The 25,000-nt window shown below is 37.6% G+C and overlaps 1 protein-coding gene across 1 annotated transcript; it reads left to right on the top strand.

Annotated features, from left to right (window-relative positions):
• The first annotated feature begins 562 nt into the window (after positions 1-562).
• Trs33 (trafficking protein particle complex subunit Trs33) lies at positions 563-12,762 on the top strand. Its single transcript, XM_043012496.2, has 4 exons — positions 563-719; positions 11,202-11,263; positions 11,690-11,891; positions 12,142-12,762. Exons 1-4 carry the CDS (start codon positions 639-641, stop codon positions 12,265-12,267), a joined length of 471 nt encoding a protein of 156 aa, XP_042868430.1. The 5' UTR covers positions 563-638; the 3' UTR covers positions 12,268-12,762.
• The last annotated feature ends 12,238 nt before the right edge of the window (positions 12,763-25,000 follow it).

The following is a 25,000-nucleotide window of genomic DNA, read 5'->3' as shown; positions in this document are numbered from 1 at the left end:
GTGTGTTGTGTATGTGTGTGTGTATTATACATATATATATATATATATATATATATATATATATATATATATATATATATAAATCTATATGCATATAAATACATATATACATCTCTCTCTCTCTCTCTCTCTCTCTCTCTCTCTCTCTCTCTCTCTCTCTCTATATATATATATATATATATATATATATATATACATATATATATATATATATATATATATATATATATTAATCCCAAGATGAAGTAAATTGAAACTGGAAACAAAAAAATGATGCATGCGTTTATAAAGATTTCATGCAAATATTCATATCAGATCCATATTAAGCAAAACAAGGTATTAATTGATATTATAGGGACGATTATCCATTTATATCGTTTTTAATTTTAAGGGATATATAGGTGTGTAAAGGTCACCTACTACAGGTTAGTTAGTAAAATGTAGCTTCTTTTTCAATTTTATCGGGCTGTGCTGCTAATGACGAGTTCGTTAAAGTGATGGCTTATATATTAACCGTACCTCTTGGCATCCACAGAAAGTATTCAATATCGACAATAATTATTGAGTCGCATCGCCGGTTTGTAGGTGTAAGCGACCGTCAACATTATAGAGGGAGGTGACACGACAGAGCCTTCGTGATGGCTGAGGAGGCGATGTTCGATTTCATTCATATGGAAGCTGTCTCTTACGTTTTCCAGGGAGGCGAAAAAATAGTGGAAGTACGTGGCTAAATATTTCTCAGGTTGTAATGCGTGCGGCTATCGGAAGGTTTCGGTGATATACGTGGCACGACTTTCATTTGACAGTTCTAGTAACTGGTTTTCAAGTGATATTTTGGGTCTGGTTAAACATAAGAGTCACTATACTGGATAGTTTTTCTTGAAATAGCACTGTGTTAATAATCCTCACAAAAGTAGTATCCATGGATTCCTCTCACTACTCATACTTAGTGGATATAATCCGCAATTCCACTCCAATACCCAGTAATCAAGGGTATTGGCTTCGGTAATTTTGTTTAAAGACGCAACCTTCTGGGTATGACACAATATTTTTTGGGTAGATTTCAATGTATTTTGCACAGTTATGATATTCATTTCTTCCGGAAACCTTTCGTTTCTGAGTTTCACCCCCCCTCTCTCCATGCGCCCATGTCGACATGGTACTGAACGATTTCCTGCGGTAGATTTAAACAAGTTTTTCGGTATCAAAACCTAACCCACAGACCTAACCTAACCTTGCCTAGTTTTTAGGTTAACCCTAGCCAAGGGGGGGGGGGACTTTGCTTCTACCCTGGACCCCCCCTCTTTCAAGCCACTTCGTAGCAGATAAGTATCTGCCACAAACACAGTTTTCGCCATATTTGTACCCAACGAAACCTAACCCATGGACTCGACCTAACGTAACCTAATTTCTTTTTTGCCCATTTTTGCCCCCCAGGATCCCCCCTTTTCAAGCCACTGCATGGCAGGTACAGTTTTAATTTTTGCCTGGCCTGCAAGAATAAAAATTTTCTAGCCACTGTGTGGCAGGTACATTTTTAATCCGAATGTGCAATTACTTACCTTAATTGGAGGTGTGTTTGGGGCCAGGTCATGGGTTGTCCCATAAAAGTTTAAGTGTTGAACTGTCATTTTTATGAAATAACTCATTAAGCCCCACAGTGTTTATCTACAGCCTGTGCACTCGATATCCATCTCTATACTGAAATTCTAATGAGAACCCATGCTCACCATTCAAATGTCTGTGATTGGTCGATAAATTTGTTGGTTAGATTAATTGTTTCCTTATTGGTGCTATTATTGTCATGTGACATCATTGCCTATTAGTGATGTTTTTATGTATTTCTACGGGCGAGGTTGGCACATGTGCAAAGTTGATATTTTTTAGTTTCCAGTTTGTCAGTGCAGTAGAAACATCTTCCTTTACTCATTTTAAAATTAATTTCAAAATAATGTACCTCACTTATTTTACATTTCCGGAAGAAAAGAGTTTTATAGTGTTACGTCATAATTAAAACTATTTCATGCCATAAGGTTAGTTTTTGCTATGTTTAGTTGCATATTTATCCACTTATACCTTGGGTTCTACTTGAAAGCTGATGTGAAAAATGATAGAAGGCCTACAGTCTTAACCCAGTCATGATGAATGGCATCTAGACATACCATGACAATTGGGTATAATTTGATAAAGATGCAACCAAACGTAGCAAAAAACTAATCTTACAGTATGACTTTTAACCCAAATCCTCCGGATGGCATGCAGTAAAGACAGCACCTTCTTGGCCTAAACTCTGGTCGTCATGTAAGATGAAGGCACCTTGATGCCGGGTGTCATAAGATAAGATAAGACCCCAGAATGAGTTTAGGCCTACGCAGTAGCCTCCCGGAAATCCATCAAACGCCAGTTATCAACGACCTGGAGCATTTGGGTTAATTATGATATAGCACCATAAAACTATTTTCTTCCAGAAACTTAAATTCAATGAGATATATTATTCTGAAAATAATTAAAATATGAGTAAAGGGCGATGTTTCCATAGCACTGACAAACTGAAAACTGAAATATATAGACTGCACATGCACTTACCTTGCCTGCGGAAAAAAAAAACATCGCTAATAGGCAATGATGTTACCTGAGAATAACAGCACCAATAAGGAAACAATTTATCAACCAATCACAGACATTTGAATGTTAAGTATGGGTCCTCGCTCGAATTTCAAAATCAGTATAGAGCACAGATTGTATATACACGCTGTGTGCCTTTATTAAGTTGTTTTATAAAGATGACAGTTCAACACTTAAACTCTTATTGGACAATCCATGACCTGGCCCCGAACACACCTCCAATTAAGGTAAGTAATGTGCACATTCAGATTTAAAATGCACCTGCCACACAGTGGCTAGAAAAGGTTTTTATTTTTGTGGGCTGGGGCAAAAATAAAAACTAGGTTAGATCAGGTCCATTGGTTAGGTTTTGTAGTGTAGGAATATGGGGAAAACTGTGTACGTATCTACCATGAAGTGGCTTAAAAAAGATGTGGTCGCTTGGCTAAGACTAAACCAAAAACTAGGTTAGGTTAGGTCTATGGGTTAGGCTTTGATACAAAAAGTCTTTTTTAAATCTCCCACCAGAAATCGTTCAGTACCATGTTGACTCGTGTGCGTGCGCGCGGGGGGGGGGGGTTAAACTGTGTAAAACAACAGAACTACCCAAAAATTATTTATCCAAATTTACCGACAACTGAGGCTGCTATATTTTCAGTGCACTATGTGGGCATGGAGATTATATATCACAAGCTACAGTCTACAGCCTAATCCTCATTTTTTAAATCTTTTTAATGAATGCGGATAATTGGCTTGTCCAGAATCTGAAACAAGTATAAAAACAGTGTCTCCACTTTTTTTTTTTTTTTCAAATGAATGAATTGGATGTTAATCTCAGCAGCATCGGGTTAAATCTAAGCGGAAAATTGGGCATTATCTTGGAACAGGTCCACATCATTAAATCCAATGAAACTGGTATATTTATGATGTCTACTAACCCAACATAACAATATTACATAATGCAACCAATAACCATGTACAATACAAACGGCAGAAAATGCTCATAATCTGCATACATTAGTGAAATGTTTACTTGGGGAAACATGTTTACTTTGCAGAGCCACGACTGGACCATACCATGAAGACACACGCATGAGTAGTGTCATTGGCACTACTTAAACGCATTCATTCAGCTTGGTTAACCCTTTGCAGATGGGGGAATGATTCGCTTACCCAGTCTCCAGGCTGGGTTTTATTTCAGAGCGAGGCAGCTTCCTGCAACATACATTGACTTTTCCTATTCTCTTTTAGTCACCCATTGTAAAGCTATAGCCATTCTTGTTATAATTTTTGTGTTTTATTGTATTTAGAGACTTATATCTGTCATATCACAGGCTCTACCAGTGCTGCAGTTTACTAAAATTGTAAATTAGGTCCATATCAGCTCATTATTTTCGTTATACTTGGTGTGATTGAAGTCTTGCTGTTTTATGGGAGGACAAAAAACTACTTTATTTTTTTGTATATATACATGCACTATCATGAATGAATACAAAATATATAACCATCCACAAAGAAGATAACATAAAGAGCTAGGGAAGAGGAAGGAAACTTGTGCTTATGACTGTGAGTGCCACAGTTAAAGGCATCCCTACTGGCACAGTAGCATTGGGCATGATTTCAGTAACATTCCTCTTCTAGTTCTGCCTGTACATTCTTCATCTTGTACTTTAGAGCAAGAGGTTGGCAATTTGCTATGTGTCATTGGTCTATAAAGATAGTACTTGCCAAAGACTGTAGATGGGTGCTATTCAAAGCTCTCTCTCCTGCTTGTGCCATCTAGATTTTGGATGTTAAGTTAAACCCATTTTACTTAATATTATGGCAATTATAGTAATTATGACTGCAATTGTCATCACACTCACTCTTTATTCATAGCAATAAAATAACACTGATTCATAAACCCCCAATGTCATGTACAACATAATGCCTGTTGTCAGGCCAGAGCTCCTGCTTCATGTATGTCATGACACCCATACACAATGGGTTAATAGTGAATTAGAATTAATCTTATAATTTCAAATTTATTCAGAACTACCCAAAATATAAAGGTGAATAGCATCAAGTGCATTGAAAAAAGGGAGGTCCACGGGGGTGGGAGGGCAAAGCCCCTCCTTTGCTAGGGCTAACCTCAAATCTGGGTAAGGTTAGGTTGGTTGTTGAGTTAGGATTTTGTAGACCAAAAAATACCCCAAAAACAGTGCACTAAAATAAAATCAAGGTAAGTAGCACAAAGTGCTTTGAAAAGGGGTGGGGGGGAAGGGGCTATGGCGTTTTTCAAAACTAGGCAAAGTTAGGTTGGTTGTTGGTTTAGGATTTTGCAGATTAAAAAAAAAAAACTGAAAACAGCACATTTAAAATTCCCACTAAGAATTGCTTCATGCAGTGGCAACTGCTATGGCTATGACAGCAGTATGCCAGATGGGTGAGAACTGTAAAGTAACCACATTTTTTGCATCTGTATTTTACAGTAGACAAATATACTATGTTATATGTGATTTGTTTGCAGACATCAATAGGATACCAATTTTTGATAGGTTATTTACCAATTTTACCCCATAATTTCCATGGGATACTTCATGGCTTTTCCACATGTCAGGTGTAATATTGTCACTGTGTTGGTTTGCTTTGACTAAAACCACTATTCATCACAAGGAGTCCTTTGATAGCAATTTTTAATGTGGACCTATTTTAGAAATTTACTATTTTGGCAATTTAGAGATTGGTTTGGTTCCTTATTTGAGGATATGGTCAGTGAATACATGGGTATCTTCTATACATTTGCCAGACTTTTCTGTGATGTGCAGTGGTCATAGATGAAATTAGGACATTTTTTTGCTGTTGTTTTTACTCACCATTTTGTAAATAGAAAGAAAAAATCTACATGCATTTCATTCCTTTATTCCACTTTTAGACATATTTCCATGGCTTTTCAGTACAAAAGCCTCTTTGGCATATAATGAGCAAAAATATGAAATTATTCCTTGGTAAGTTCCATGGACCAGATTTTTTTATGGCTTCTTCCAGCATGGGAGCAGATGATGTATTGATGGATTGCAAGTGCCTCATCATGTATGCCCGTGAGTTCCTAGTCCTTATGTGTCCAGTCTTTGTATTTCTTTGTACAAGCTAACCTTTTAGCCTTCATGAGGTCAGTCAGTATTGGTTTCCTGCACAACACATTGAGAGTCAAAGGCAGTCTTTCAGTAATTCATGGTTTTCAGTCTTGATTTCCCTAACTTTGAAAGGCCTGGCCATTACAATTCTTTACAGCAGATTGTCTGTGTCTCAGGACATCTTACGCTTTTTCCCTAACCGTGCTTTCCTCCTCAAACTGAATTCCCAGTCTCCACACATATACAATTTACTCATATAGAAGCAGTTTTCTTGGATGTGCATAGTCATTGCCCTATTTCAGCGAGAGACAAGCCCTCTTCATGGAGTGGTAAAATTCTTCTTTTCTTTACCATGGACAAGTGTTTTTTCCCCATGGTCATCCAGCTGATTCATGCATGTATACACATGAAAGTGAGTGGAACTATTCATTAAGAGAGAGAGAGAGAGAGAGAGAGAGAGAGAGAGAGAGAGAGAGAGAGAGAGAGAGAGAGAGAGAGAGAGAGAGAGAGAGAGAGAGAGAGAGAGAGAGAGAGAGAGAGAGAGAGAGAGAGAGAGAGAGAGAGAAAGAGAGAGAAAGAGAGAGAAAGAGAGAGAAAGAGAGAGAGAGAGAGAGAGAGAGAGAGAGAGAGAACATCCCTGTATGAAGCATGTGATGCAATAGACAAAGTGACTGAGACAGAGAGTTACCACAAGTCACCCAAGACTCCAGCATTTCTTTGATCATGGCAACATTAGCTGAGAGCATAATGGCAAAAACAGCATTCTATTTTCACCCTCGTCCTAATTTCATCCGTGGCCGTACATATTGACTCTGTCAAGTGATTACCAGGGCCTCCATGATCCAGAAAGGGCCAACAAATATTTTGGTCATTTATTTGATGCTGAACTACCATGGAGGTCTGTAAGCTTTGTCAATAGTGAACATTTTTCTAAGGTATAGGTGTTGCAAATATAGGATAAAAAGTTGTTTAATTTATATGAGGATTATTTACATAAGGACTGTATCATTAATCACTTTTCTCAAATACTGATAACCACCTTTTATATTCCAGCTAAATAGAGATTAGTCTTTTTTTTATTTGATACTTAATTATCAGGGAGGTCTACAAGTTCTATTACTCAAGAAAGAAAGCTTAGAATTCATCTATCCAGTTTTACTATTCATGTATCTGAAATGGTAATTTTATATTCTAATATTCTATAGTCTCAAGACCTAATGAGATAATATCTACACATTTACCATTTACTAATTGTATCTTCCCAACTTTTCAGTTGAAACTTGCTACATGAGTGTTGTGAATATTCAAGTTATAGTTTATGGTATAAGATCCCAGTAAATTTACAGTAATTAACACAAAGCCATTCTTGTATATTCTTATATAATTTAAATGATTTTGATGTTTATAGTCTTGCAAATTATTAGTTATCACCAAGTAGTGTAAGCATTGATATTCCACCCAACAATTTAGGGAAATTTGTTGGAAAAATAACCTCAATTTTTCTTTATGCAAGCACCTTGGAAAATTAAAATATTGTAGTGAAATTTCATATCCTAAAAAATGATCCATACATTATAATCATCATAAGCTCTGTTTTCTAAGATGGAGTGAATTGTAGTGAACTCAGTCCGCTAAACACAAACATTTGGATTGTATTACTTATGATATCACTAATGTAGGTATACAACACAATTTATGCTAAGCAAAATGGTGTAAGAATTATAGAATTATAGAAGTTATTAACTGGATAGGCTTATGGTTTTTGACTGACCAAGCTCAAAACACTGCTGTGTACTTCTTTCCCCAGTAGATCTACACAAGATATAAGTTAATTTTTTGTATCATTCAACTTAACAACTGTGTTAACCTTTAATATTCACCGTTTGCACTGAACTGACATCAACAAAGTATAACAGTGATATTTGAACCTTGTTGTCATATGTAGCATCAGAAGACACCTTAGCATATGCACATTATTTTATAATTTTAACCTCCTAGATTTGATGACACCTCCATCAGTATTATTGCAGTAAGCCAGGGAATCCTTTCAAACCTGTCAGTGCATTAAATGCTAGATCAGCCATACTTGGTAGTCAGAGTACTGGCTAGGAAGCATTAGCCCATTGTGGATGGGGGATAGATTTACTTACCCAGGCTCCAGGATAGGTTTTATATCAGAGCAAGGCAGCTTCACACAACATACCTTGACTCTTCCCACTCTTTGTTAGTCACTCATTGTAGAGCTAGAGTCATTTTTGTATTTAATTTTTTGTGTTTTACTATGTTTAGAGACTTATATCTGTCATATCAAAGGCTCTATCAATTCTGCAGTTGACTAAAATTGTAGTTTAGGGTCCATATCAGCTCATTTTTTTCTTTATACTCAGTATGATACAAGTATTCCTGTTTTAGGGAAGGACAAAAAGCAACTTTATTTTTACATATTTGTGCACTGTCATGAACGAATATGAAACATATAACCATCCACAATAAAGATAACATGAAGAGGAAGGAAACATATGCTTATGACTGTGAATGCCACAGTTAAAGGCATCCCTACTGGCACAGGGGCACATTGTAGACATTGGGCATGATTTAAGTCACCTTCTTCCTCTTGTTCTGCCTGTACATCCTTCATCTGTGGTACTTTAGAGCAAGAGGTTGTAACTTACTATGTGTCATCGCTCTAGTGTTTGCTAGAGACTGTAGAGGGGTGCCATTCAAGGCTCTTGCTCCTGCCGGTGCTACGAGAAAGTGGTGCCATCTAGGTTTTGAATGTTAGGTGAAACCCATTTTACTTAATATTATGACAGTTAATAAATATGAATACAATTGTCATCATCACTCACTCATTACTCATAACACAATAAAATAACACAGTGATCCAAAATCCCTGAATGTAATAATGCCTATTGTCAGTTCAAAGCTCCTGTGTCATGTATGACAAAATAAACATGTCACCCGTCATTATCGGGTTAATGGTCCAGGGAGATTTCAAATGAAACTTCCTCAATTCTCTTTTCTCTTTTTGAGATGATGAACTAGCAACTAGATCTGGAGTTGTTGCATATCTTAAGTTCCTATTTTTGAGGATGTCCTTGTCAGTGGGTTGATGCATCTTCGTGGTGTACCAGAAGCGGTTGGTCTGGTGCAAAGACAACAGCAGCAGCCAAATGCATGATTTAACATTGGAATAGGCACTGTTGTTATATGCAGCTTTCAGTCTAAATATTAAGAGTACTCTTTCATATGAATTTACATTGTATTATGCACAATATCTTTTATTATAAATTGTCATTGCCTAAAGTCGATCCTCAACCCACTCACGATGGGGGCATTCTAGCCCTGAATGTCACAATGCCGGGGCTTTTGAATTCTTAGGCCTAAATCAATTAAATGGCTGGCACAATACTGTGCCGCCCGGCCACTGGGCTTTTGAATGAGTGGTACAGTACTGTACCACCCGTCCAGAGAGGGTTAAAAATGTTATTTTGTGACTGCATAAATTGTACTATTTTTTATAAATAAGATTTTAGATTCAGTTTAAAGAGAAAATAATTATCTAGCAAAGCTCGGGATAATTTCTTTTCTCATTGTTTTTGCTTTTTCTTATTGATACATATATATCTCCAAGATCATTTCTTTCCAGATTTAAAAAATGGTCATTTTCAAATATCTGATATGTTAATGAAGGCTATCCAAATAATGCCAAAATCTGTTCCTAGTTCACTTTTTAAAGCTATCTTTGAAGTCCGTAACTTAATCCTTTAGTTATAATGTTTGACTTAGTTCCTATGGAACATTGTTAGACTACAGTCCACTTAACCCATTAGCAGCGGATGGCATGATTTGCTGCAAAGGCAGAATCAGACATAGACGTGGATGGCACCGTGCCAGACATGTAAACCAGCTTAAGTACAGAAATGTTTGGCCTCTTGCAGTGACCAGTTTGTGTCCCAGGAGTTTGAAAGCTGCCTGGCTAGTGGAATCACAGCCCACACATGAGTGTGATGGTGCACATTAGATATTCTTGACGACAAGTAAATGTCAGGATAATTAGTATAAATCAATCCCATCATCCAAAAGACCATTATTCCTTTTTTGTTTTTTTCCTTCTCCAAATATCACATATATGAAAGTTCAGAAAAGTAGAGTAATAATATTGGTTTAAGTCATGATTACTCTCCTTTATAATATATTTTCATCATTACTTTCAGTTGCTGTGGTAGATTAAACATCAAGCTGAAACCCTCTGTTATTACACTAATATTGTACAAATCTAGTATAAAGAAATTATAGAAATATTGTTTAATCTATTATGGAGCAGTAGAGCTCTTAACTTGGGATTATTCTTTTTGTGTCAGCTTGAACATGCCACACCTAATACGGAGGAAAACATATTCACAACATGTGAGCCACTAGCATTTGATTATATTATATGTTGATACAAATGACATCTAACAATATAGTGATTTGTTTTCATGATATGCATACGATGACTTGAATAGTCAATCCAAGATTATAAACTCTATATAGATATATCTTTTCTTTAAACAAAAAGTTCCTTTATGTGAAGAGCAATAACTTTGAATTCTTGATTCTTCCAAAATGAGCCACATTTTGGTTAATACTTTAATGGCTATTGTTCATAGTAGTAGGCAGTCATGTGTAATTATGAAAATAAATACTATAGTAATATGCTCCTCTTATTTGCGCACACATCATTATTATATTGATATATTTCAAGTCAAATCAAAAACATAAATCATTTATGGAAGAATTTTTGCATAAGACCTGTTTTAGAAGCATTAATTTTTCACTATCTACATGGATGGCATGATGCAGTGCTTTCAAATAGCCATTGGCATCAATGAGTAATCTTACAAAGCAAAATACCATAAAGAAATGCCTTAATCATCACAATGCTTTTTTACCATGATGCATGAAAAGTACACAGGATTGTAGCAGATTATGGATGCATCAATTTTTCACTGTCTGTCGTGGACGACAGAATATCATGTTTTCAAATATAAACATTAGCATCACTGAGCATTCACACACATCAATCAAAATAAAACCAAGTTCAGGGCCACACTGCCATCCACATGGAAGGTGAAAATTGTATATCATAAAAGAAGCCTGTGAAAAATTATACGATCAAAGTCATCTTCTGTGGATAGCATAAGTCTGTATCTTCCATGGGAGAGGGAAAGGAAGGGGGGATAAGGAGAGAGCAGTAGTGGGTGATGGTGTGAGCAAATGGGTGATAAAGAGCCTATTTGGACAATGGCTTGGGAAGGGGCAGTTGTAGGTGAAAGAGTGGGAGATCATGAAAAGGTTAAACAGAGGAGGGAGGCAAAGGGAAATAAAATGAGTTAGAGAAAAAAAATGTTAAGTATGTGAATGATACTAATGATATAACTCAAAATATGATATTTGAATAATTATCTTTTTTATCATCTACCTATTTAACTATTACAGGATGAAGCAGTATCAAAGCTGGAGCACATGGGATTTGCTTCTGGATACAGACTAGTAGAGAGGTAAGAATGGATGCACCAGTAGAGTAGGGAAAATAAAATCTTACTTGGTGATTAGCTTTGATCCAAACATTTTACTGCATTACATTGAACTCTGAATAATATCAATATATAACAGTGTTAGTATTCAATACCACATTACTTTAGAATCTGAAACCATACTCTGAAACCATGTGTTTGGTAAAATAAAATAATTATTTTTATTGTGCACAAATTCAGTTCACCTTCTGTTCTCTCTACAACACTTTTCTAGTAAGCAAATAAAGAACACTATTAGAAGTAAATGTCTTTGTTATGAACTGGGTAACAACTGATTACTAAATATGAATTTTCTGTATGGAACTCTAATTAATATTAGATAAATTGTCAGCATTACAAGATTTTACATTTGGTAAAAATATGTATCATTAATGTATTTGTTCATTTCAGGCTGACACGAGAATCAGGCCGCTATAAAGATGAATTAGACATAATGAAATATATCTGCAAAGATCTATGGGTAACTGTATACAAGAAACAAATTGATAATTTGCGGACCAATCACCAGGGTGTTTATGTCCTTCATGACAACCGTTTCCGATTCCTCTCACACATGGCTACAGGGAAACAGTATCTTCAATATGCCCCCAGAGTAAGTCTTGAATTTTTCAAATCTTCAGAATTTCCTTTGTGTGCGGTATTGCAAAAGCTCAAGTAATGCATGTCAGTTAATTATTATTAATTAACTTCTGTTTCAGTTTAAATGTTAAAATTTAATATAATGATTACCATGATAGTAAATTGTAAATATTGACAGCCATAGCATAAAAGTATATGTAGCCTCCTACAGTTAATGCCATGCCAAGTTATTTCCATTGATTTTTTTATCTTTCTTTTTTTAGTATCTTGCCTTCACATGTGGACTTGTGCGTGGATGCCTTGCCAACCTGGGTGTCACCTGTGTGGTAACAGCTGAAGTGACCCAGCTTCCTGCCTGCAAGTTCCAAATTCAAGTGCAACGAGGATGATAAACAGAATATTTTTTTTTTTCTCTCTCTCTTTTTTAAGCATGTAACATATTTAATTACAGTTACATATATGTATCTGTATGTAAATGTATATACATATGTATGTTTCTACAGTTATGTTTATTTGTATGTGATAGAGATTTTGCTGTATAATATTGTTACAGGCTATCAATTGATCATGTATGTCACAAGGTTCTATTAATGTATGTAGACCATTCTTTAGATGTTTATAGTCACTGAGATCTTAACATTATTATAATACACAAATGATGCTGTTTTTTCATATGGATAGTAACAAATACCTTTACTATGCTCTTCCATTTCTTTTGTTGTCTGACTATATGTTTTATTAATTTCCATGGTGAGCATTACATGGCCCAACTAATTTTGAATGTAGAACTTCTTTGTAAATAAAACTATACAGTATCACTTGGTGACTTTTCTGATTATAATAGATTTGATGTAATGTATAAAATAAAGCAGATTTAGAACTTTGTTGCTTCAGTCATTTATTTGTAACATTCCAGAATTTCAAATATTATGTCTTCAAATTGACTGATAATTTTAGGCAAGTGGATTCCAAATCTCAAGTGGTATGTAATGGCATCAGTCATCATCATTACTGTACAGATAAATTAATAGGCTAATCTGTCTCAGTATCCAACACTTTTTTTTGCATTGCACTAAAGGCCTCATAGCAGCGCTAGCCTTTCTTTAGAGTTGCTTATACAAATACACTGCAGAGGAGTGTATTTGAAAATTGTTTGAAAAAAAATTAAAATAATAGCTGAATAGCCAGCTGACACAGATGACAGTCACTTCCCCTAGAGCTACCCAGACATACATTATTTACTATTTTGCTGCGAAATAGAACCCCTGATGGAAGGGTGACAAAGCCAACTGGGAAGCTCTCCAGTTCCTTAGATGCAATGACTTTTCACTGACTGATAATATGATAGTGCTTAGGGCTAGACTGGTAAATGCTATAGACAAGGCAATCTCATAAACCATGCCCAAAACTTGTGCGTGTTCCAGGGGCTGGATCAAGAAAGTTGGTCACAAATCCACCTAGGTGCAACTTGCAACCATAGCAGTTGCAACTCCCACTGCATCATTATCCACAAAGCAATTTTATGTGTGACTTTGAAGAAACATCATGACTCTGGCCTGTCAATGAGAAGCACGCTCTTAAAATATGTCTGCCAATCATAGTCCTACACCCTCCTCACCTCTTACCTAAAGGAATGAATGGGCTAATTTTGGCTCTGCTGAAACAATACTTCTGTTGAAATCAGTTCATGAAGTGCTGAAATGAGATTTCTACACAACTGACACAAACCTTAAAAATGATGATTGCTGAACCCTAATTTAATGGCAATGCTGTTTTGTTTCTTTGGATATCTGATAAGCCATTAGATATTTTAAGAGAGGATAAAGGTGACAGGGATCAACCTGTGATAAAATTTAAAATCACAATTATCAAATTACTATCCATTACTCTACTTTGTTTAGTGAACTAGGGCTATTAATAAACTGCATCTTTTTATTGTTTTCTGAGAAATCCAGTAAAGGTGTAACTTAGTTTCAGCTTACGGAATTTACAACAGGGTTCAGCAGTTGCAGAAGTTGTGGCAAATTTGATGACTTCAGTTGTTTCTTGGACTGGTCACTATTTTGCTTCAAAGCATGAGTTGTGATGTCACAAAGTGCTTCCTAGATGTTACTTGGATCCGGCCCCAGGACTTATAAGGACACCTGTTACTACAATGTTATCCAATGACCCTCTCCAAACACATGCAGCCTGAGTTATCCCTAGTTTTACCTGTGTAAGGGGAAAGATCGTAATGTTTGACCCAACTCCCTATCCCCGTTTGTCACAGACGGTAGCATTTGGTAGCATTTTTTCTTATGCCGTGATCTGGGCACATAGACCAACCGAGTAGAGAGTTTGTGTGCTACCATTGAGCTAGCCAGAAATAAAGGCAAAAAGAACCATCTTGACCTTCCTGTCTTCAGGAGTCGGTGCCATAATGCTTACTTTCCGTCCATATATGAGCCTATCAGTTTCTTGGAGGGAGGTAAGTATGGCCTGATCTTAAGAGATGATGTTCATGCCCTCATCTCTGGCAACCTGGATTATCAACTGACATTCCCTCAGCATTTTCTCTGAATCAGTGTCAGGCCCAGATAGGTCAAAGCTCATGGACAGGCTTGTTCTGGACCAATGCCAGAACCTTTTTTGTTTTGGTCGCTAGGAGCTTTGTAGGGCTTCAGAGTTTCTGTTGTGGTAAGGTTGTCGCTATGTCATCATATAAGTTAGTGTTTTTAAGGTTATTGTTTGCCATTAGATTAGCACTTCAGTTCATCCTCACACCTCACCCAGAACGAAGTACAAGGTGTAGTTGAGCATTGGGCACTATTGCCAAACAGCCACAGGAGTTATGAGATAATATACACAATCCTTACCTTACATTGATGACACTTATAGAACACCCGTCAAGCTAGTACAGCGGTAGCACGCCGGCCTCACAACCCCGTGGTCGGCAGATCAACCCCGTTAAAGCTCGTGAGTTTCTACTTTCGCCTGATGGTTACTGCTGTGGTTAGGTATGGTACCACGTTGGGTATGGAACAAGCCCAGATCGAGTCAACACTCACTGATACATTAACTCGCTGACCCAGCTGGGCTCACCATAGCACACAGAAGCCCGGGTGAAGCATTTACTCCACTAATCTGGCTTATCCATATCCTTACAGAACCATTGCAAGACCTGCAAGGCAGAGACTGCTTGACTGTAACCTAGCTGATTGACCTGACAGTCGAGATCAGGCCACCCGTCATACTGGAGTAAGAGACTAAAGAGGTCTTTCGATAGCCAAAGGGCGTACTCATAGATGGCACTGCTTAACCTCCAGGATTCTCAACACAGATGGACGTACTTACACGTGGGCAAGTGTGAACCCCCGTGAGGAAGGCTCAGGCAGTCCTGCATTTCGATAGTAGGCCCAATTGAGAAGGGAGCTCAAACTCCCTCTTATAGGGTATTTAAGAACGAGAGGATAGCATCTTGTATGTCATCTCTCTGGAGTGAGTGGTTTCATCTATGGTTGGGATCTTAAACTCGACTTATTTTGACGAATATTCCACCAAATAGAGTATTCCTAATGATAATTGCAATTAAAATTTATTAATCCTAGTTTAACACAGCCCCCCTTCGTCGTCTCTCGCAGCTGTACTGTTCATATAGGATATATTCTTGTTCTCGATTTTGACACCACATTATCATGAAAGTGTTGATGAGCAAAGCTCGCTGCTGTTGATGGCTCAATTTAGACAATATCTATTTATACCTTATTTCTGGTCACCTATTTTCTTTACTTACTGCATGTTTGTGTGCGTGTGGACCTTTCATCTTTCCCTCCTAGTCAGTTTTGTCTAAATTCACCAAAACCGGAGTTTTATTGACAAATGCATCGCTGAATAGATATGAGAGGCAGATAAAATGTCGGAGGTACATTTTTACATTTATAGGTTACTGACGTGCAGCTTGGAGGATGTTATTATGAAAGAGATGACAGGGGTTCATTTTTTCGGAAATGAATGGAATGAGGGACGACGGATACACGCCCTAATAAACATGCAGTAATGAAGAAATAATGGGAATAGAAATATGATATAGGTAGATATTGTGAATTTGGTTTGTTCATCAACATTGTTCCATGATAGTGTGGCGTCAAAGCGGAAAAGCGAGCGGAAACAATTAGGGTTTGCTCCTGATTTCTACTTTTACCGCTTCAGACGTCACAAGAAACAAAGTTTTGTGAATAAAACTTTTTTTTTTCAATACATTACATTACTCTTTATCTCTCTCAATACCGTAAAACTCCTCCCACTTAAACAATTTGAGAGCTAATTTGCTGAAGAGAGTATGAGACCCACCTTACATAGACACTGCTACCAAATAATTTTGCGATGTCTACAAGTGTAACAGGTGAAAGTGTACTCGGATGTCCGTGATGGCACCCGTTGCCAGAACCAAAACTCGACTATTATGTGCAGTCGCGAGCTAATAGGGCACATGAGCTCAAATACCTTCAGGTCTCTTCTATCTTATGAATTATGGGAGGAGAGCTATGCAGGAGAAGGAGGGTGGGAGAGGTGGTTATCAGGAATTACGTTGCTTAAAGGATTTTAAGCTTATTACTAAGTGTGTTGTATGAATTATCATGTCTATAATATTGATATAGGCTTTCCATTCAACTTTACCTTCAATATCAAAAGCTGTATAGAACACATTCCATTTAATAGTGTAGAAATGGCGTTATGTAATAATGTGCGGCTTACTCACTAATTCAGTAACTAGAAGTATAACACACTCGCCACTCGTTTACATTTTATATCAGCTGATTTACTTCTGATTGGTCAGTTCCAGTATACAGTATATTGTAATTCAATTATTGCTTCACCTTTCAGAATTATGAATTCTGTGAATAAAATATAGGTTTTTTATGTATACTTTGCAAGCTTCAGTATCCAGACATTTCGACCGTGCCTGGTCATCATGATGGGTAAGTAACAAGCTCAGATCTAGTCAACATTTGTTGGCACACACTCTCACGAGTCAGCACACGCTGACACAGGCTGGCCCGCCTTAGTGCTTATCATCCCGGCGAAGCATCTGCTTTATAAATATAGCTTATCCTTATAACCGATGTCGCATATATTATAACCTAAAGATAGGAATTAAGGACTAGAGGCTGGATTCACTAACACATTTAGGGCATATGAAATCGCTTAGGCGAATGTAAGCTATAATGTAAGCTAAGGAAAATGTTCTCTAACTTGGAACGCCCTTTAAACATCTGTCTCTAGGGGTGCCATGGTCGATGCTACTCTCGACGACTTATGATAGCTTCAGCGTCCGACTTCGTGCTGCGTCCCAAAACTTCCTTGATGTCTTGATTCCTGTGTTTTCGTTTAGCTGATTTAGGAAAAGTGAGCCTTTGTTCGCCTCTGGCTTTCTTCCCAGGAATCTTTCCGGCTAGGCTGAGGTCTTCGAGTTCTCCTTTCCTGGTGACATGGCCGGTAAAGTTCCCTTGTCTTTCTTTTATGATTCTGAGGAGTTGCCAATCTTATCCAACTCGCTTAAGCACAGAGGTGTTAGTTTCATGTGCTGTATATGGGATGCGCAACATTCGACGGTAAAACCACATCTCTGCAGCCTCGATGTTCTTGGTTGTAGCCGCTGAGACTCCATGCCTCGCGACGGTATAGAAGAATAAACCATTTGAAAAATTTGAGGAGATTAATTTCTAGCATCATTATTATCTTGCGATCTTTAAATATGGCGGACATTTGATTGAAGCTGGTTTTAGCCATTCCTATGCGTCTACAAATTTCTTTCTCGCATCTTCCATTGGACGTCAATATTGACCCAAGATAGTTAAACAAATTGACTTACTCAATCGTGGATCTGTTGCATATGAGGTCGAATATTGGAGGTTGACTTTCTTTAGAGATAACCATACTAAAGGTCTTCTTACTGTTAATCTCCAGTCCTTCTGTTAAAGAAGCTTCCCAAACAAGATCTAGGAGTCATTGGAGGCCTTCCTTGGTGTCAGCTATGAGTGCGGTGCTATCTGCGTATCAGATGTTGCTGACACAGGTTCCGTTGATCAAAATACCGTCCTGTGTATCCCCAAGTTGTCGGAGTATGTGCTCACTATGTAGGTTGAAAAATTCAGGGTTCATCACACAACTCTGTCGCACACCACAATTGGTTTCAATCCATTCGGTTAGGCCATTCGGCAGTTTGATTGCACCCTTTTGTTGGTCGTAAAGATTCCAGATAACCCGATAGTCTTTGTCATCGAGTCCGATGTCCTTGAGTCTTTTGAAGAGATGTTCATGTCTAACTCGGTAAAAGGCTTTTTTATAGTCGATGAAGTAGATGTATAACTTCTGTTGGTGTTGTAATATGACGACGACGTTTCTTGTACCTCTGTCGGGCATAAATCCATACTGACACTGTGCTATCTCCGGTCTAAACTTGGAGCGGCATCGCTCAAGTATGATTTTAAGCAGCAGCTTAAGGGTGTGAGTCATGAGGCTGATAGTTCGATGTTGATCGCAGTCTAGCGTGTGCGGTTTCTTTGGCAGTGCTATGAAGATGGATTTGAGCATGTCATCAGGTATTTCTCCAGAGTTGTAGATTTTGTTGGCTAGATTGTGTAGTAAGTTGATACCTGTTTCACCTAGTGCTTTCAACATTTCAATGACAACCTCATCTGGGCCTGTGGCTTTATTCGGCTTCATATTTTGAAGGGCCCACCTGACTTTGTCCTTTGTAATCGCCGGACCAGAAAGATTTTCGAGCTGGTTGATCTCTTTCACAGTGCGCACATCTTCAAATAGTTGTCCTAGGTATTCTGACCATCGTCTTGCTGCGTCTTCCGGTTCATAGAGGATCTTGCCAGTTGAGGATTTAATACATGCTGAGGAGGGAGCTGATATTTTGCCAGTAATTTTTTGTATACATCTGAACATTACTTTGGAGTTCTAATTTTTAGTCCTTCTATCTCTTGACATTTTTGTTCTAGCCATTGTTCTTTAGCTGTTTTACATTTCTGCATGATATCTTGTGCATTTGCTGTTATTTTTCCGGGTCTCCTTTGACTAGTCTTCTTATTTGCATAAGGTTCTTAATTTCCTGGGTCATCCAGTGACTAGTAGGACCCATCCTCTTTCTCTTGGGTATATGATTATTTGCTGCTTCAACAATGGCGTTTTTCATGCTATTCTAAAGAGATTCTGAAGGAGCTGACGGGTCTATCTGTTCTAGCTCTTCTACAACATTCTCTTGGTCTTCTGTCTCTCTGATGGAATTTAAAAAGAACCTTGGTGTGCGTCTCTGGCTTTGTATTTGTCTGAGATATAATTGAAATGTTGCAATAACCGGAATTTGACCACTATTTGCGTCTGCAACGGGATATGTTTTGACCTTCGATATTACCGAGCGGTACCGTTTACTAAACAGGATGAAGTCTATTTGGTTTTGTATGCGGTCTCCAGGCCTAATCCAGGTGTATCTGTAACGTGCATGAACTGCAAACCAAGTGTTCATTATGGCAAGTTCTTTCTCTTCATGCCAATGGATTTGTCGATCTCCGCGTTCATTCTTGATCCCAAGCTGCATGCCAAATGATGATCTTCCTCCTTCAATAATTGAAGCTATGTTTATATACTTTGCAATTGGGAATATGTGGTGTTTACTATCCTTATACATACCAGCAATAAATATTTGTTATAGATATTAATTAACGATTGATAAAAGTAACTGCATATCAATATCTATTGAGATTTGTATTACAACGTTTTTGTCCCTGTGTTCAAGCGGGAAAACGCATGACTAGTAGAATGATGATATGACGTCATCGTGTTCTTCTTATCATGCTCTTCGGTGTTTCTTTCAGTAATTTAGTAACTAAAAGTACAACACTTGACACTTGTTTACATTTCATATCAAATGACTTACTTCTGATTGGTCAATACGCACCAAAGGATGATTGTAACGTCCACATAAAACAACACTAGCATCATCTGTCATCAGATGGGCAAATTACAACTGCGGTGATCTCAACTAAGAGCTCTCTTACGATCGTTTAGTGAATACCCCATAGCTCGGCGCTACGGAAATCATGAGACGTCATATAGGACATGTGCTAAGAGAGATCTTTAGACTCTGTTAGTGAATCCGTCCCCACTGCTTCATCTCTCTTGTTGATATATATATTTTTTTAATGATTGCTTTACAGACACTGAGGGAGACATGTACATATTTAAAGTAATATCTTGCCATACAGAGGTGTATAAAATACAATAAAGGGATTAAAAATTTGATTAACTATGTTTGTCAGAAAGGGAGAATATACAGTTTGCTAGCTACAGGGCGAATCAGTTTTAGACAAGGAGGGGGTAGGTGGGCTGCTTATGGGTTGGGCGAACTTTGGCTGGTCAGTCATGAGGGGATGGCCTGAAGTAAGGGCTTCATCGTCTTCGAGGTAAGTAGACTTCAGGGAATCAATTTATTATTGTGGCCGTTCATGTCAAGGCAATAGGCCTTAGTGTTGCGCTTGAGGACAGCATAAAGGCTCCATTAAAGGGGTCCTGTGGGCGTCATTCCTTATGAAGACGTATCGGCAGGAATGGACTGACTTTGACAGGTGTCTCTTTTGGCTATTTGTAAATGTCTGGGGAGCAAGGGCGGTATTTGCCGATGGTGTGTCTAAATCTGGCGAGATTGTTGTTGTCAGAAGAGTCGTGAAAAGCGGGGGGAAAACTCGCCAGGGACGGAGAGTGCCTCCCCAAAATACATTTGGGGAAGGCACCAGAAGTCCTTCCTTGGGTGAAAACCACATGTCAAGGAGGTTTCCAGTCAGGCACAGTGCAGCGTGACATAAGAGCTGCCTCCAGCAACCATCCCATTGGCAGTGATGTGGTGAATGGTTGTTCCCATCAGTCCAAAAATGGTAGATGAAGGCAGTGCCCCATTCGGATGTGATGTCACCTAGACCACCGAAGAAGCACTCCTGGGCAGTGGCTTGTTTCATGGGGATTGCAGTGAACAGGTAATGAGCTCTCCTATTCCAGATCTAGTGTGGCAGTTTGTTTTCTTTGTCTTGCAGGCATTGCAGCATACGGCCCAGTGGCGGACGTCTTTCTTCATGCCATGTCAAATGACCATCTGTGGTATGAGCTTGATGATGGAGCATCTGGAGAGGCCGTGAATGAGGCTAAATACTTTACTGCAAAACCGAAGAAACCAAAAGGGAGGAGTTTGCTGGTGTCTGTGGTGAGGGTGATGAGGGTTTGTTGGTTGTGGAGTCGTGACTTGGCAGCCAAGTACGAGCTTGCTTTTCGGTCCAGCCTTCATGATCTGTGTTGTCACTTAGTGGTTGCCGTAGCTGTGGCATACTGAGTTGTTGAGCATGATCGCTGATGGAGAGTGTAAACTTCCACAGGAGCGGCTGTCAGTGAATTTTCTGAAGTATAACTGAACTTGAGAGAAGTTCTAGTTTAGTGAAAGGTGACAGTTTTAAGGAGCCAGCCTTGGGAAGGCATAGGGAGAATGCTGCTAACACGCCCTGCGTATCCGGGGAGTGTTATAAAGAGGCCTAAATAATTATCACTACTTTATTGATATTAACCTATTCAGAGAATTATTACATCATATTGATTATGATTTATTAACTTCATTTGATTTCGTGATATGTTACATTTGTTTTCAGAACTATTGGTCACAAAAAGAATGAGTCTTTATGAGTTCGACATCATCATATTCCTCAGATCATTGTTTCGAGTAGGAAAACCTTCGAACTGGCGAACGCGAATACTTTGTTTTGCAGCTATTTTGGTTACTTTGGAGGACACCTTGCCAGTTTTTCATATAACAAGAGCGCTTTTATGAGACACAGGGTATCCTTAGGAAAGTTCCTACAAGTTGGGAGTGATATTAGGATACCCTAAGGAGTTGGAAGTTTCTAATGACTGATATTTTTTTTATGAATACTGGCCCTGTTTTTATACCCATTCTTGGTGATAGTTTCGTAGCATAATATGATTAAACATCAGAGGATTGTATATCAAATATGAATGAATATATATATTTTTTTATTTCTTTTCTTTTCTTTTCTTTTCTTTTCTTTCTTTTTTAATTATCACCAGTATCGGGAAAATGTGGAAATGTACCTTCGGCATTATATCCCTCTCTCATAGTTATCCAACTATGCATTTGTTGATTACAAACTAACAAGGCACTGATTAAGATGCATTTTGAGCATCAACTTGCTTGGTAAATGTCAACGGAAAAACGTATACTCTCGCAAGTGTAAGCGCGTGTGCACACACACATTCACACTTATAGTAAAGCAATGTAGGTTCCGTAGGTATTTCCTATACCTTTTGAAAAGTTTCCAAAGCTGGGGCAGTGTGAATTTAAGAAATATGCGCATATTTTTATGCTATATTACCCTTTCTATTTGTTCAACCTGGCAAAAAGTATACATGTTTGATCTTGTATTTCACTAAGTGTATCAGTCGCCATTTTTTTTTTTTTTTCTTCTTTTTTTTTTTTTTTTACAAATTATCATTAATATGTTTTTCAGTGAGGTGGTCATTCATCATTTGAACATAACGTTTTCATTTTATTTTCTGTAATGGAGGTCCTCATATCCCACCATATCCTAGCGCCGTATCCTACATTAATAAGCCGCATGTAATTATAGAAACATAGACTTTATTTCTTCACATCTGACTTGAATGCATTCTATGTATCTCGACCAATCATCTCAACCTGAATCTAAATTGGAGATTAATATTAAGTGAAGAAGCTTATATCAATATCATAGAAGACATGATTCAGACAACTCATCCAATATTAATTAAACTTTAATCCTTAAAACCACCTCTCCTGCCCTCCCTCCCTCCACCAACCCCTCCACAATATTCCCCTTCCCTTCCTCATTCTAAACCCTCCTCCATTATTCGTCGGATAGAGGCGACCCCAAAGTATGTGTTTCTATTCCATTAGCTCTCGATATTACTTGTGTTTCTATCTCATTAGCTCTCGACATTACTTGTGTTTCTATCTCATTAGCTCTCGACATTACTTGTGTTTCTATCTCATTAGCTCTCGACATTACTTGTGTTTCTATCTCATTAACTCGCGACGTTACTTCATGTAACCCGTTTGCAACGGGTGAAGAATCATCGGGCCCTCAACCTTGAACCTACGATCACTGGGAGGATCAACCTTAAATATGGGATTAATAATTCCGTCCATGACCACAATGTCTGTAAATTTACTATTAGATTCTGTAATATTTGAGGCTTATCATTGAGCTCGCCATCCATTGAACACTATCCCTCATCACCCTCTCCTAATCATCTGTCTCTCATTTAAATTCAAGTCTCCAAGGACCTTTCTCTGGACCCTTTCCTCAATTAAAACATAGTTTCTCTTTTCTTCTCTCAAGCTGGTGTTTGTATCTATGCACACTCTAACGCTCCTGTTACTTGTCCCTCCCATCTTGAGTTCGAACCATGATGTTCTTAACTTCACGCACTAAATTCCTTTGTTATTTTCATACTGGCCCGTCATTTGTATTGCAGATATGTTATGATGATAATATGTCTCCTAAATATTTTGCAACAGTATGTTATAGGCATGTTGCCCTTATTGTGAACATAAGAAATTTTAGAGGTCATTTGAGTTTTGACTTAGTTCTTGGATTCACAAGCTATATCATGGTAAGATACTAACAAAAAAACTTTAAGTTTTTTTTAAATATCTCTTTATGTCTATCCATTAGATAAACTCCAATGATTTTGATGTATACCACCATAACTGAATTATATTTTCAAAACCAGTTACCATGAGCCCTTCGGCAGCAGACAACAAGAAAGATACGGCTATTATATTATTTCCACGTGTGAATATACCAGCGGTAAATAAGGGGTAGGAAAAACAGAGGGGAAGAGAAAGCAGGGGGAAGAAGCCGTACTTTTTTCTCTTAAATTAGCATTGTTACTTGGCTAGCCAGGTCAAACGTAGATGACGTTATCAATTATTCGTAGGAAATAGAACTGCTATCGAGGTAAGGAGCAACTTATGGTGTCAATGACATATAATATAAGCATAGAATTGTTAGAATTTCTGTTAATTTAGGTTATTATCTTAGGTTGTAACAGAGAAACAGAAGAAACAGGAATCCATCAGACAAGTTTATTTTTTTAATAAAATGTTCTAGAAACGGATATTAACGTGTATATCCGCCATTAAATTGATAAAATAATGTGAGAGAGGATGAATACAAACGAAGAGCATTGCATACTCCTACCCAAAGCAACAGCAGTGTGCGAGCGGGTTCCATTTTAATGAGCTAATGAATATGTTAATGATTTGGATGCCTATTTATTGCAGGGTATGCTGCTTACTGGAAGCAATTGTATTATTGGGAATACGTATCCCCCCTTCCTCTGCAATGTATGCCCCTGTCTACATCTTTACATAATAATATACTTATGAGTATAGTTAGTTTTTAGCAACTGTACAATAATGATTTATATTCTGTCTTACAATAAACAAGTAACAATAATTTGCAATGATAAATCTAACTTTGATGATCGGTCTGTATAATAATAAGAGTATCATAAAATCGTACAAAATTCCCTGCTTCATTTTGTACGATTTGTACATCTGTTTCTTTTCCATTGCAATATGATAACCTTTATGGGAAACAGAACATTACTATGGTGACGTACAACTCTTCAAATAAGAGTCACAACAGCAATTTTCTTCTGAAAGAAAATCTTACTTTTCATGGTACTTAAATCAGCTTTTAAATATCATATCAGAAAGCATGAACGGACACACGTGATCGACACAATAAATCCCATTATCTACGAAAGAGGGTTAATAACCTTCACTGCCCATTCGGTGTTTAAAAATCTGAATTCAATATGAAAAAAAAAAATTATATGTATAATAATGTTTATAGTTCTGGGACACTGTACTAATCGACTGGTCTGGTTATGCATTAATTAATGAAAACAGTCTAGTCGAATGCGATTAGGTAATACACTGGGTTTGAACCTCAACTCTTTTCGACGCAATATAATGCAGTATATAAGCATAATGTGTAACGTCACGCTCTGATAAAAATGTTAATCCCG

The sequence above is a fragment of the Penaeus japonicus genome, unplaced genomic scaffold (assembly GCF_977035675.1).
Source record: "Penaeus japonicus unplaced genomic scaffold, GWHDUDI00000001_assembly GWHDUDI00000035, whole genome shotgun sequence".
NCBI classification, from domain to species: domain Eukaryota; kingdom Metazoa; phylum Arthropoda; class Malacostraca; order Decapoda; family Penaeidae; genus Penaeus; species Penaeus japonicus.
This window is presented reverse-complemented; position numbering and strand designations above follow the sequence as displayed.

Coding starts and splice junctions, on each gene's coding strand:
- Trs33 (XM_043012496.2), top strand. CDS start 639: ATGGCTGAGGAGGCGATGTTCGATTTCATTCATATGGAAGCTGTCTCT. Junction 11,264..11,689: donor GGATACAGACTAGTAGAGAG/GTAAGAATGGAT, acceptor TGTTCATTTCAG/GCTGACACGAGAATCAGGCC. Junction 11,892..12,141: donor ATCTTCAATATGCCCCCAGA/GTAAGTCTTGAA, acceptor TTCTTTTTTTAG/TATCTTGCCTTCACATGTGG.